The 13,324-nt window shown below is 34.7% G+C and overlaps 2 protein-coding genes across 5 annotated transcripts; one reads left to right on the top strand and one right to left on the bottom strand.

Moving 5' to 3' along the window:
* Positions 1-6,353, bottom strand: LOC123921216 (pentatricopeptide repeat-containing protein At5g39710). 4 transcript variants are annotated; one of them, XM_045973677.1, is made up of 3 exons: positions 3,864-6,338; positions 2,454-3,062; positions 158-590 (listed from the first exon to the last, which is right to left on the bottom strand). In XM_045973677.1, the coding sequence occupies exon 1, from the start codon at positions 6,273-6,275 to the stop codon at positions 4,044-4,046; it is 2,232 nt and encodes a 743-aa protein (XP_045829633.1). In that variant the 5' UTR covers positions 6,276-6,338; the 3' UTR covers positions 158-590; positions 2,454-3,062; positions 3,864-4,043. The 4 variants fall into 4 exon arrangements, with proteins under 4 accessions (XP_045829641.1, XP_045829633.1, XP_045829625.1 ...); XM_045973685.1 differs by lacking the exon at positions 2,454-3,062 and having other exon boundaries at positions 1-590; positions 3,864-6,340; XM_045973669.1 differs by lacking the exons at positions 158-590; positions 2,454-3,062 and adding an exon at positions 1,491-2,222 and having other exon boundaries at positions 3,864-6,353.
* Positions 6,354-7,462: 1,109 nt separating this feature from the next.
* On the top strand, positions 7,463-12,892 carry LOC123921238 (armadillo repeat-containing protein 6). The gene is made up of 8 exons (XM_045973696.1): positions 7,463-7,690; positions 7,777-8,058; positions 8,849-9,132; positions 9,362-9,490; positions 10,330-10,452; positions 10,954-11,061; positions 12,095-12,273; positions 12,557-12,892. The coding sequence occupies exons 1-8, from the start codon at positions 7,540-7,542 to the stop codon at positions 12,678-12,680; spliced, it is 1,380 nt and encodes a 459-aa protein (XP_045829652.1). The 5' UTR covers positions 7,463-7,539; the 3' UTR covers positions 12,681-12,892.
* The last annotated feature ends 432 nt before the right edge of the window (positions 12,893-13,324 follow it).

Genomic DNA, 13,324 nt, shown 5'->3' with positions numbered 1-13,324 from the left:
TATAGAATAATTAGTTCATGAAATTCCCTATAATACTCTTTTTTAAAATGCTCTTAGAATTTTTGTATTTTATTTTTTATTGTTACATATTACAGCTAATTAGACCCATGCACCGCATGGGTCAAAGTTCTAGTTTAATATAAAATTAAGATATATATGGAATCTCCATCTAAGGGATAAAAGAGGGGTTGTCAATGTTAGTCACCATCACGCATCTCAACTTCTAGGAGAAGAACAAGGGAAGGTACAGACTTGCACTTGAAAGACCAAGCTTCTATTTTCGGTCCTACAGTAACTGTGAAAAATCCAAATCCTATGTACTTGTGGGTCTCAATGGTTCACACTCAAACATTGACGCAGTTTATAGAAACGGAAAATCATCATTCTAACTGTTCATTTCATAATAATATGAGGAACACAGAAATATTACGCAAAAGCGAAGAGCAGACCCGGTCTTTTCTTCACTTCAGCAGAAGTTCATTGACCGCCAAGAAACCTCCGTTGTTCTATAGGATTCTCCTCTGCATCCAAATCCTTCTCAAGGCCTTCAGCACCCCATATTCTATTGCATAAGTTGTGCTATCTGTAACCTAAAAAGAATAAAAATGAAAGCACAATTTCATTTTTCTTGTCATGCTAACTCTGTTTTAAACAGTGTCTGAAAATGTAATTAAATGCTAGTACAAATAAAACTGCACAGTCTGCAAAAATGGGAACTCAAAGATGAAATTTAGTCCTTAAATTGTTACTCTCTTCAATTTAGTTCATAAACTGTATAAATATAATGAGTAATCCCCTAAAAAGAATATAAAATCCGTTCATTTTGTCCCTGCTGTTAAGATGTTATGAACTAAATTGACGGATTTCGTATACAATAGTACTACTGATTACATTTATATAGTTTAATGATTAAATTGGAGAGTGGTAGTTTAGAGACTAAATCTATAATTTAATCTAAAAATAAAAGCCAAAGGCATCTGATCCTTAAGCATTGAACAAACCATTATGATAGTAAAAAAAGTTAAACTTGTGGCAACAGTCTGAATTGAGAATATGATGAAATACAAAAGCAAGTATTTTCGTTATATCGTATCCACAGGGACTAGTGCGATATCAATTGTAAATATACAAATTCCATGATTTTAAGTGCGGGTTTGTTTCGATTTGGTTTTGTAACATAAAATCGTGATATAAAAGTGCGTAATAAACTTTGGATATAAAAACTTGTTGGAATCGGATTTTATCAAATCATTCACATGTATCCGTTAACTATCGATATATATATTTCATTTACCAATCTATATCGTCACGTATTACTCGTCGATCATATCCGTATCCGGAATATGTCTTGAAATCTATTGAATCTATTAATTTTCTGATATCTCGAATCATTAATCGATAAAATAGCATTAAGCTTTAATACTTTAGGTGACTATTAAATCCCAAAATCTATGTCTAAACTTTGAAATATAACAAGTGATTATCCTAAATCTTTGATTCAAATAACATATGTCTATATCATTTAAATCCTTTGAGAGAAGCATGAAAACAAGGATATCACTAATATTGATTGATAAATAAAACACATATAGCAAAGTTAAACTAGATTCATGATCATAATTTAATTACATCCAACCCCAACAAAAGAGATTTAGCTATGAATAGCCATGATAAACTTACAAAGGAGTGAAGATGAGAAGGATTGAAAGACCATAGGGCTTGATTTCTCAAGTTGTGTGGAATCCACCTTCAAAACCTTACTAAACAGGATATCTCTATGAAAATCGTATTTTTCTATCTGATATTAGCTAACTTGATATTTACAAAATGATCTTAAAAGGCTATAGACTTCTAAAAAAAGACATGTTCGCTAAGCGAATCCTTATTCGCTGAGCGAAGAGGTTACTTAAAAGAGGAGGTTTGCTGACACGTGTATTAACTTGTGACTCATCACTTGCTCGCTAGGTGTTCGCTGTAGCGAACACTTTTTTGATGCTGCTCGCTGCTTGCTCGCTGCTTGCTCGCTACAGCTTCGCCAAGTGTCCTGAACTCCCTGCCTTCATTCGCTGGGTGTTCGCTGTGGCGAGCTCGTTCGCTGCAGGTTCGCTTCAGGTTCGCTGAGGACCCTGATCTCCCTGCCTTTGTTCGCTGCATCTTCGCTGATGCTTCGCTGTAGCGAATGCTTCACAAATTTGTTTCTTTTTCTAAGTTTCAGCCAAAACCTAACAAAATGGTTGAATTTGATAACTTTGCACAAGTTCTTAGCACACACCCTATTTACATCAAAAGTGGATTTAATTCCATGGATTTGTTATCAAAATTATTCAATAAGTGCTCTCTTTCAACATGCATTTTAACCAATATTTGGCACTTATCAGAATACTAACGCCAAAAGATACCAGGTATATATAAGCATCACAAGTAAATCAATTGTTCATATTCAGTAACCAAACCTGATTCACCAGCCTGAGTTTCCCTTGCTGACAACAATAATACCATTGACCTTGTCTATGTTTTATTCTACCTCAATTAGGTTATGAACCACAGCAAAAATCATAAGCTGAAATTGGAGATCGGATTCTTGTAGCTTTGGAAGCACAGTGTGACCAAATTCACTAAGGGAAATATGTAACCACGGATTTATTAGCTGTTTTTAGTGCTATCCAACCAAAACTTGACATGTGGATTATTTATTTTAAAACCTCTTAAACGAGTTAACGACATAACGTCCCTGTCATCACCTTTTGGTTTTATCGTAACCTCTGTTTTCATAGCACATCTAATGACAACCACGGCAATGAACTCACTAGACCCAAGTTCCCAGCGACTGATCTGTCGGAAACCGGCAATCAACAGTCAGTACAAACTATGAAACTCCCTTTTTTGGCAACACTGCATCTATGATCTATCTATCGCGTTCACGTGTAGCACCAAAAAGTGTTTCCTTTTTCCTGCAACCACAAGTGCCCAAGTGCATGTTGAGCATGAACCTGGCGAGTATGTGTGGTTTCTTTCTTCCTCGAACAGTTTCATACACCATATGTATACTATTAAGTATTAACCTATCATCAAGCATTACAAAATCCAAATGTAACTGCTGCTAATCAAGGCCAAGAATACAAGAGCCGGGTGCATACTTAAGATAAGACAAGGAAGGTGGAAAAGATAATGATGAGCTTATTAATTTGAAAAATATTGAATCAAATAATATTTCAATTTTATTATGACCATTGTGTTTGGATTCTTTTCTTCCTATTGCAATAACAGGAAATTGAAGTATGGCTTTATAGAGTTTCACTTGTTTTTTCTATGAAATGGAAATGTATCAAAGGCAATTTGTAACTTCCATGAGCACTAAGGACAGTTTGCTGCTATGGAAGTTGTTATGACTTATGACTGGTAGGCAGGTACGCCATAGCAGAGGTATTGATAATGAAATCATATAATTCATGTGCGGTAAATGGTCGATCAGGTCATAATACTTTCCCAACTTCGGCATTTCAAAACTTATCAAAATTCATAAAACATAATTTGCAACAACCTAAGCTGAAAGTAAATAAACAACTACAGAAGAACATTGATGACAAACACAAAGAAAACAATGTCTACTTATGATTAAAAGCAAGTTACTTCATACTCAATGATTTAAAACAATCCAAACAAAAATATTTTCGGTTTGATTCAGAAGGAAATGATTTTTCCATTGCATCCCTATGCTTAGTGTAATAAGTTAATAACAGTAAAACAAGAATATAAAGCAAAATTTTCAAAATAGTTACCAATGACAAGGAATAACTCCTAAGTAAATTTTACGATAGTAATTCATAAAGGATAGGAGATAATAGATAAGAAGTTGTAATAACCTGATCAAGGTTGTTTTTGACAATTGTGGAGTTCCATGAAAAATAATGATTAATTACTTTCGTATCAAGGGATAATTTCAATTCCCCGCTGTAAGTCTCTGAATGCAAACGTAATAGATGTTTGCAGGAAGTGTCGGTCCATATTTTGAAGCAAGAAAGTACAGTACGCAACATAAGAAATTACAATGCACTTGCCGAAACACACGGATAATCTCCACCATCAGATAACAAGCCATCGTTGGCCATTTCCGTTAGCACTATTAAAACACCATCCATGTTACCTTCTTTAAAGTTAATTTCAACAAGTGATTTAGGTAGCTCGGCATCATTGAGCGTACATCTGCTCAATATATTTTGCATTACCAAATTCAGCTCATCATTCATCCCTTTCTTTGATAGAGCTTTAATAAGAGCAATTACAGTCACCACATGAGACACAAAACCGCAACGCACCATCTTTGTATACATATCATATGCCTTACGAACATTACCGCGTCTACAATGTCCATGTATTATTAAATTATAAACCGTTCCATCAGGCTTAAAATTCCTCTCATGCATTGTCATAAAAACTCGGTCTGCTTCCTCCATTAAACCCTTCATGCAGAACCCTTTAACAAGATCTACGACACTCTTAAATTCATTATCACTGCAGTTTTCTATCAGGGTATCGTACGTCACATCATTTGGTACAGACTCATCATAAAACAACTTCAGAAGAAGCTTCTTAGCTTCTCTTGTCCTAGCTTTCTTATTAAGTCCGTTAATAAGTACACTATAAGTAACAACATCAGGTAAAAAACCTTTCTGCATCATTTCATCATGCAAATTAAGAGCCTTACTCAATTCACCTTCAACACAATAACCATTCATTAAACTAGTATAAGTAACCTCATCTGCCGATAAACCTCGCTCCAGCATCTCTCTGAAGAGATCAAAAGCTTCTGACAGTTTCCTCTGTTGACATAAACCATATATGAGCGACGAATACGTCATGACGTCAGGCAATATGCCCTTCTCAACCATCTCGGCCTTCATTTGAAACGCTTTTCCAAGCTCCCCGTTTCGGCAAAACAAAGATATAACAGTACTGTAACTAACAACATCAGGAAACAAACCCCTCTCAACCATATTCTTCAAAACTCCAACAGCTTCATCGACCCTCCCCAAACAACAAAATCCATTTACAATTGCATTATAAGTAACAACCGAAGGCGAAAATCCACTATCAATCATTTCACTCAAAACCTTATAAGCCTCATTCATTAACCCTTTCCTACAAAACCCATCAACTAAAGTTGTATAAGTTCTCTCATTAGGACTAAGTCCCCTACCAAGCATATCATACAAAAGCTCCACCGCGCGACTCAAATTATTAACCTTACACATACTATTAATCAAAGTAGTATAAGTAACAACATTAGGCGACAAACCCTTACCAGCCATCTCATGAACAAGAACAAGCGCCTGATGAAAATTCCCGTCTTTACAAAACCCATTCACAAGCGTGTTATAAGTAACACAATCCGGACTCAATCCATTCAAATTCATCTCCTCAATCACTTCCACCGTCTCATTCATCCTACCTTGACTACACAAACCATTAATAACCGCATTATAAGAAATCAAATTCGGCTCAACACGTTTCTTACCCATTATTTTCAACAAACTAAATGCTTCATCTAACCTATTCTCTTTACAATAAGCAGTTATCATAGTATTAAAAGTAACCACATTAGGCAAACAGCCTTTAGTCTCCATCACATTAATGAGACAGAGACCAGACTCCAATTTCCCCGCGGAAACAATTCCGCGGATCATTACATTATAAGTATATATATTCGGCGACACATTCTTTCTAATCATGTCACTGAATACACGGTTAGCATGTTGAATCAATAACAACGGGTGGGATCCACCGCGAAGAATTGAATCAAGTATCGAGTTGTAAGACAGTACACCCGGAGAAAAACCATGGCGGTTAGCAAGATGAAGGGTGTGAATAGCATTATCAATTAGGTTAAGTTGGGAGTATGATTTGATTAGTAAATCGAAAACGGCGGAGGATGAATTACATGAATGGTAGGTTTCTTTAAGGAGATTGAAAACGACGGAGGGTGTTGTGGTGGTGATGAGGTTTTGAGCTAGGGTTTGTGCGGTTTTGAAGAGGTTGAAGCGAGTGAGGATATGGAGAGTTAGGGTTTTGCAATGGGGGGTGAAGAAAGGGTGGGGTTGTGCCCAGTTGAGGAATTTGAGGATTAGGGATTTGTTGTTTTGGGAAGTGAGGAGAAGGTGGGTGGCTGCTTCGGGGGTGAAGTGAGGGGAGAGAGATGGGAGGTTTTGTGGGTGGCGTTTTAGGTATGTGATGGCTTTTTTGGCCATTTGGGCGGTGGTTTTGGGTGGTTTTTTCATTTCTGGTGGGTGGCGCCGGTGATCAGAGTTAGTTTAGTTTAGTTTAACTTGGTCGGTTATTCCACGGATTCGGGTGCTACTTGCTAGTAGTAGTAGTAGTATTTAGTGTCTATGTTTGGTTGGATGTAAATTGAGGGAGGAGAGAGAATGTTTTAAAATTGGTTGTTTGGTTTTCTTATTTTTTAAGGAAAAAGGAGGGAAGATAAAATTTGTTTAAATTTATCATTTAAATTTGTAGTACCACGATTTTTCGTCTTAGTGTGATATATTTTGTTTTCCCTTGTCTTGCTGGAGGACGAGTGAACACAAGGGAAAAGATGACTTGGTCAAACTTGAAAAAAATTAATTGTTTCATTGTAAAAGTTTTCAACTTTTATATGTCTGATTATTACACGTAAACCATAGCCATAAAAGAGAAGTGATAGAATTTTTTCTTGAAAAGGCAAAGGAAAAATTATATTAATAAAAATAATGGCATAAGGAATGCCAATAAAGTATGAGAAACACTATGTACAAGACATAAAATAGGAACCATAGTAGATTCAACCAATTAAACCAAGGCCGATGCAAACACCTCAACTCTACAAGAACATCACAATAAAGAAAACTAAGATGGCAGATCACCTAACACAAACTGCACCCAAGCTTCTACGAGCAATCATAGATGAAACGTTCAAGGAACACCACACACAAATTCTTTGATTACAACAACACAAATTGACAACACAAAGTAGAGGGATGAGAATAGGAATAATGTAAGTGATAGAATTGATATGGTTCGGAACTTATTACTTCACATTAGCAGCTAACTATTGTCAATAGGTGTATTTTAGAGTAATATTGTTCTTTTTTTTTTATTCATACCTGTTCATATGTCAACAAGTGTAATTCTTTAGAACGAACCTGACCGTCTAAACACCATATTAAATATATTGGTTCTATATGTTTATATATACGTAATATATTTACATAAATAAATATATTAACATCTATAAAAGTATTTATGTCATTCAATGAATATACATATTTCTTTCTTTTCATTTTTTTTTTTACTTTCACTCCTACGAAACAACTAAAAAATGTTTTCGCCATCTATTTAATTTCTATATTCACTTTCATTCATTTGACCTTCTTTAATTTCACTTTCTTTCCTTCTACTTTCTTTTCTCTTCTCTTCCAAACATAGCATTAGTTCCCAAAGTTTGAAATATAGAAGCGGAAGCAAACCGAAAGCGAAACAGAGACAGTCTGAAAAAGCACGGAAATGGCACCACCAAAGACGACGGCGCGTGCGATCTCACAAGAAGCATTCAACGAAATAGTAAACGAAAACATCAACGACCTCGAAATGGACCCTACCGAAGCTCTACAAGACGCAATCCAAACCCTCACTCTCCAAGGCGTCGATCTCTCAGGTCACACACTTCACACTCTTCTCTTCCATTTTTCTCATTACGATCCAAAAATCCGTTTTTAAACGACGTCGTTTTACTTTTACCAGGTATCGTAACTTCCGTTCCCGGAGAGAGTAATCCGGTGATAGAGTGTTTAGAAAAGTTGAAACGGTTGGAGTCTGAAGGGGATGCATTGAATGAGATTGTGGAAGTGTTTGATAGACTCAATGAGTTGTGTGGTGGTGATGATGGGAATGTTAATGCTGCTATTGCCACGAAAAATGGTGGTGTTGAATTGGTTTGTGATGTTTGTTCTAAGATAAGTAGTGGCAATGGATCTCAACTTGTTCTTGTTTCTGTTTTGAATGCTATGGCGTCACTGCTTCGCGGTTAGGTTTTTGAATTTCTTCCTTCTATTGCGAATGTATATTCGTTGTGTTTTTTGTTAGATCTTTGCATTGTTTCACTCTCTTGATCAAGTATGTTGATTTTGTTTGTTTTATCTATTCTAGGGAGTGTTTTGATAAATAAGTTAATTAAGTACTAGTTGGATAAACGATAGGATATTAAACAATTTTACACTGACATCTAATCAAGTCATAGCATTTTGATCCTCGAAATTGTAGGAGTCGATCAACTTAGTCCCTGCACCAAAATATCTCTTTAACAAAGTAGCAAACATTCGTCAAAACCAATTAAAGACTTCAATAGTCTCTTGCTGTGTCGTGACAAATATAGAACCTTTAAAGTTTTAGTGCTAAATTTGGAAAAAGGACTAAATTGATTGACATTTTCAATTGAAGGGACTATATTGTAATTTTACCAATTTGAGGGACTAAATTAACCGACTCTTAAAATTTTAAGGACTAAATGCTGATTTATTCAGTGAAAATGCACTATTTTGCCACATCCACTTCACTTTCAAAATGAGTGTGTAAAACTCTTACATTTTTAGTGTATAGTCATTTTACTCATAAGCACATTCATTTGTTTTCTTCATAAAAATATAAAAATAGCATCTGTGATGAATGATAAAAGACATGCACCATTTTGTGGGCTTAATAATGTTTTTGATTTGGTTGTTTAATAATCCTGAAATGCAGTGTAATGTTGCATAAATTGTACGTCTTTTTCTACAATCTGTTTTCTATAATATAATGTTTCTACCTCTTGCTGCAGATGTTCAAAGTACAGGAACGTTCCAGAACAGTAGTGGACCAAGGATTATAGTTGGTATCTTAAATGATAACAAGCAAAGCACAGATGTCTTAAATAGTGGCTTTCGTGTTGTGGCTTCAGCTGCAACTGGTGATGAGATTGTCAAGGACTCATTTATGGAATTGAAAGTTGATGAGCTAATTGTGGAGATGATTTCCATACATAAGAACCCTGGCATTCAAAGTTTATATGATGCTATTCGTGTACTTTTGACGCCTGATGATAATCGTGTTTTAGCTTCTCAAGTAAGTTAAAGTGGCTTGAATTTGCATGTTGTCTTATAAATTGAAGAAATCTAGGGTTCTATTATATAATTTGCACAAACACACACTCAAGTAGAAGAAAAACTTGAAATTAACATAAATTGGTGAACAGGAGGGTCTTCCAATTTTATTTTACTTTTTTATAAAATTGCTATCATTTTAGTTATATGCACATCACAACTTAAAACTATACATTACATTCCATTTTCAGGTATATGGGTATGCACGTAAATTCGCTAAGATTGGAATTCCAGAAGCTCTTGTCGATTCTCTACACACAGGACTTAGCTCACCTGACCTGATTTCAGCATGCATCACTTTAAAAGCCGTTGCAGTAAATGTAAGTGAAGTAAAATCTTAATCTACATCAAAAATTAAAATATTGATTTTCTATTAAAAATTCAAGGGATTATAATCATTGGATCAAAAAAGTTTAATTGTATAGTTTTAGGTATTCTATCTGTTCCTATATACATGTCTTTTACGATTGTTTTGCACAAAAAAGAAACAATTTTGTTTAATAAGAAAATTTCAAGTATAAAGTAATTGATAAAGTAAGGATATAACTGACAAAAAAGTAGTTAATGTAATTTTGAAAACGACAGATAAAAATAGGAACAAAAAAAATTATTCCAGAAAAATGACAATTAAAAAGGAATGAGGGAGTAATATTTATGGTTACTGGTCCTACACAAATCATTATTGTCATCTTTGATTGTTGTCTTAGAATAGCCATTGAAAGCCTAAAACTTTTATGCTGTCTCTGTCATTCTCTATATGATGCCAAATGCTGAGTTACTGCAATGGTTGTCATTCCTTTTCTTGAGTCAGACGACCTTGTTGGTAACACTCTGAAGGTATCCTTCTAAAATTTCCCTCTTCATGAAAACACTGGTTGACAATGCAAGTGGACATATTAATGGAAAAAACAAAGGGCCAGTAATGGGTGATACTTGCCTATGTTGTTTTATAGACAATGAGTTGAAATTTTCAAGAATTTTCAATGAGGATGGCTTGAACTCGAGCTTTGTTCTGTTCCCACCCTTAAGTTTTTAATGCTTTTATAGTTTATATTTAGTATGTTATATTGTCAGGCTTGTTATAATCATCAAATTGAAACACTTTAACAACCATACACTGTCTTGTGATATCACTGTTGAGCATTTAATTCTGTCGCAGGATGAAATATGTAAATCCATTGCGGAAAAAGGTGGAATTGATGTAGTACTCAAATGTATAGATGACAGTGGTGAACAGGGCAACAAAGATGTGGCCAAAGTTTGTTGCTCGTTACTTTCAAAGGTATAAGTTGAAAATGCTTCTCTAGAAATGCCACTTGGACCTTTTTATTATTATTATCATTTATATTCATTTTCTTTTAACAATTTCTAACTTCTAAGCAAATTAGTAGTGCGTTTCACAGCCATTAGTTGTTTGAAGTGACTGATTGAGTTTTCTCCTTTTTAGCTGTTAGTGGTTATTGTCTCATCCTTTTTTCTTGAGCTGGAAGTTTTCTTTGAATATTTATAGTTCACTGTTTTAAATTTTTATCTCTAGGTGTGCTCTAACCCTAAGTTCATAAATTTATATGTGTAATATATACTATGGTGTGTATCATGTCATACTCGAGTAATGTGGATAAAATTAAAGTAACCTTAATGATTGCTTCTAGTGCTCAAACATATGCTATCATCCACCCCACTTGCCTGTGAAGATATAGTTTGCCTGGCCTGCCATTACTTTTTACTTTAAATATGTCGTTTTCTTCAATTAAATAACACCGTTATATGTTTAATTGATCAGTTGGCAGGAAGTGACGCAAACAAGAGTGCAATTGTCGGGAAAGGGGGTATGGATAAGCTAATCAAACTTTCAGCCAGATATGCTGATGATCCTTCTGTTTTGCAAGAGGTGAGAACCTTAAATAGTTCAAACCAACACTGTTAACATCCTACTCCAAGTATATTGATATTCGTTGGCAGATTGATTTCATTGTAATTTATATTCCGATTTATTCTTCCATTTAAGAATTGCTATTTACCTTTGCTCATCCAAAATGAGAAGCTGTAATGAGGATTTACTTTGTAGTTAAACTGGATTGACATACTTGATCAAGTTATGGGTGTCAACACTGACAAAATTCAGCTGTTCATAGCAATAACAATTACCAAGCTATATCCCATGAAATTGAGGCTATATCTGTTTAGGGGTCGCAGTGGATAACGGGCATGATTGGGAATATCATATTCTATACATTCTAGTTTCTGTTATTACTTAACCGGACCAGAAACAACATTTAGAGAGTCTGATGTTGCCATGTTGGTGATGAGATAAAATAACCTTAAGTATGTGTTATTTTCACTGTACAATATATATCTAATTAGTGTTAATGTATCCGTTTTTGGCAAATCATTGTAAATTTCAAAACAGAATTTGCAAGTTTATGAATTTTTTTTACTGGTTTGTTTCGATCCAACATTATGTGCTGTATCCAATTAACTTTTTATGTTGTATTTGAATTTAGTCAAATACTTTTGTTTGCAATGTTTTACAATTAGGATCAGGATAAGATTTGGATGAACTTATTTTTTCCAATTAAGTTATATGTTATATTTTTAGTTAATGTTCTTTTTTATTGATTATTCACCGTAATGCCAGTATTGTAATAGTATTCATTTTATTTTTTGTGAAAAAAATGTACTAGGGTAGGCCATGTTCGAGTTAACTATTCATGTAGGTGTGAATCTGTATACAAGTATGTTTTCAAAATGCAGTTGTAGGGATTGATACTATAGAATGTGGTCCAGACCTATCCATAATCCATTGTTATAATTATATCCAGCACATAATTTTATCTTTACAATTCTTGATATAATTGTTATTATCCTTTAAGTTTGTTGTATATATGTGTCTTATATGTTCTTTACTTTTATTTGTGATGCAGATCATGTCTATTATTTCTGTGCTTTCGCTAAGATCCCCGGAAAATGCAGCCCGTGCCGTTGAAGCTGGTGCTGGTGATCTTGCTATTCAAGCGATGCAGAAATTTCCTGCAGCAAACCAAATGCAAAGAAACTCCTGTCTTATGATCAGAAATCTAGTAGCGAGAAACCAAGAGAACAGGTAAGTTCATAATTTCGATCTTTACAGTGCAAGACATATTTGCTAATAATAAAATCCGATTTTTTTCTAGTCACGTGGCACTATCTGATCACTTTTAAATCTTTTGAACCACTTGTCAGCATTTGCGTCAATCATACAGTGACCCGAGCCCATTCGCAAGGGCACTGTGTTACTGTACAAGTTTAGGCATGATGCTAGGCTTTTTTCGTCTCCCTCCGTTATAATTATCCAATCCTTGTATTCTAGCTTAATGATGTCTGCTTACACAATTTCTATTGTGCAGAACTATTCTGCTTAAGAATGGAATTGAGAAATACATAAGGAAGGCAAAGCAAACACATGCCAACTGTAAGGAAGCTGCTACCGATGCCTTGAGGGATTTGGGGCTGGATAGTTACAACTTGTAGCTGATAAAATTTTCATCTCTATTCTTTTTTTCGTGTAACACTATCGATATTCTCTTGTTTCTAAAGAAAACACGAGTGTGTGACTGCGTATTTCTACCGTCTCTTTACCAAAATATATGTACATGTACTTTAAAAAAAATAGTAAAACCAAATGCTAGGAGTTTGTGTGATATATTACTGGGAAAGTTGAATTCATGATCACTTTACTTAAACATTGAATATGTGCAATTCATTGTTTTCACTTCTATATCTATCATATTGCTGCATCCAAAACCAAACTCCTCTAGTCATAAGTGATAAATATTATTTATGGGTGATTATACAATAATCTATTGAATGTTAGACCCTAGGGTTTGTTTAGTTGGAAGGAAGTAGAGGGGGGGGGAATGTTTTAGGTCATATTTGCCTGGTTCAATTTTTTGAAAGGAATGAGAGCAACATCCACCCTAGACCTACATTTTGCTTCCCCCCAAATTGGGATATATGGACGGGAAGGTAAGATGCATGCCTTATTTCAATTTTAATTATTTTCTTCTTATTATGTCCCGTGTACATATGTTCCTGCTTGTGTATTCTCTCGTGCTTCCTATATTTCTTTGAAGTTGTTCGTCAAGTTGCCCGAACATTTTTCATCCTAAATTTTT

Source organism: Trifolium pratense, linkage group LG1 (genome assembly GCF_020283565.1).
Source record: "Trifolium pratense cultivar HEN17-A07 linkage group LG1, ARS_RC_1.1, whole genome shotgun sequence".
Lineage (NCBI taxonomy): Eukaryota > Viridiplantae > Streptophyta > Magnoliopsida > Fabales > Fabaceae > Trifolium > Trifolium pratense.
This window is presented reverse-complemented; position numbering and strand designations above follow the sequence as displayed.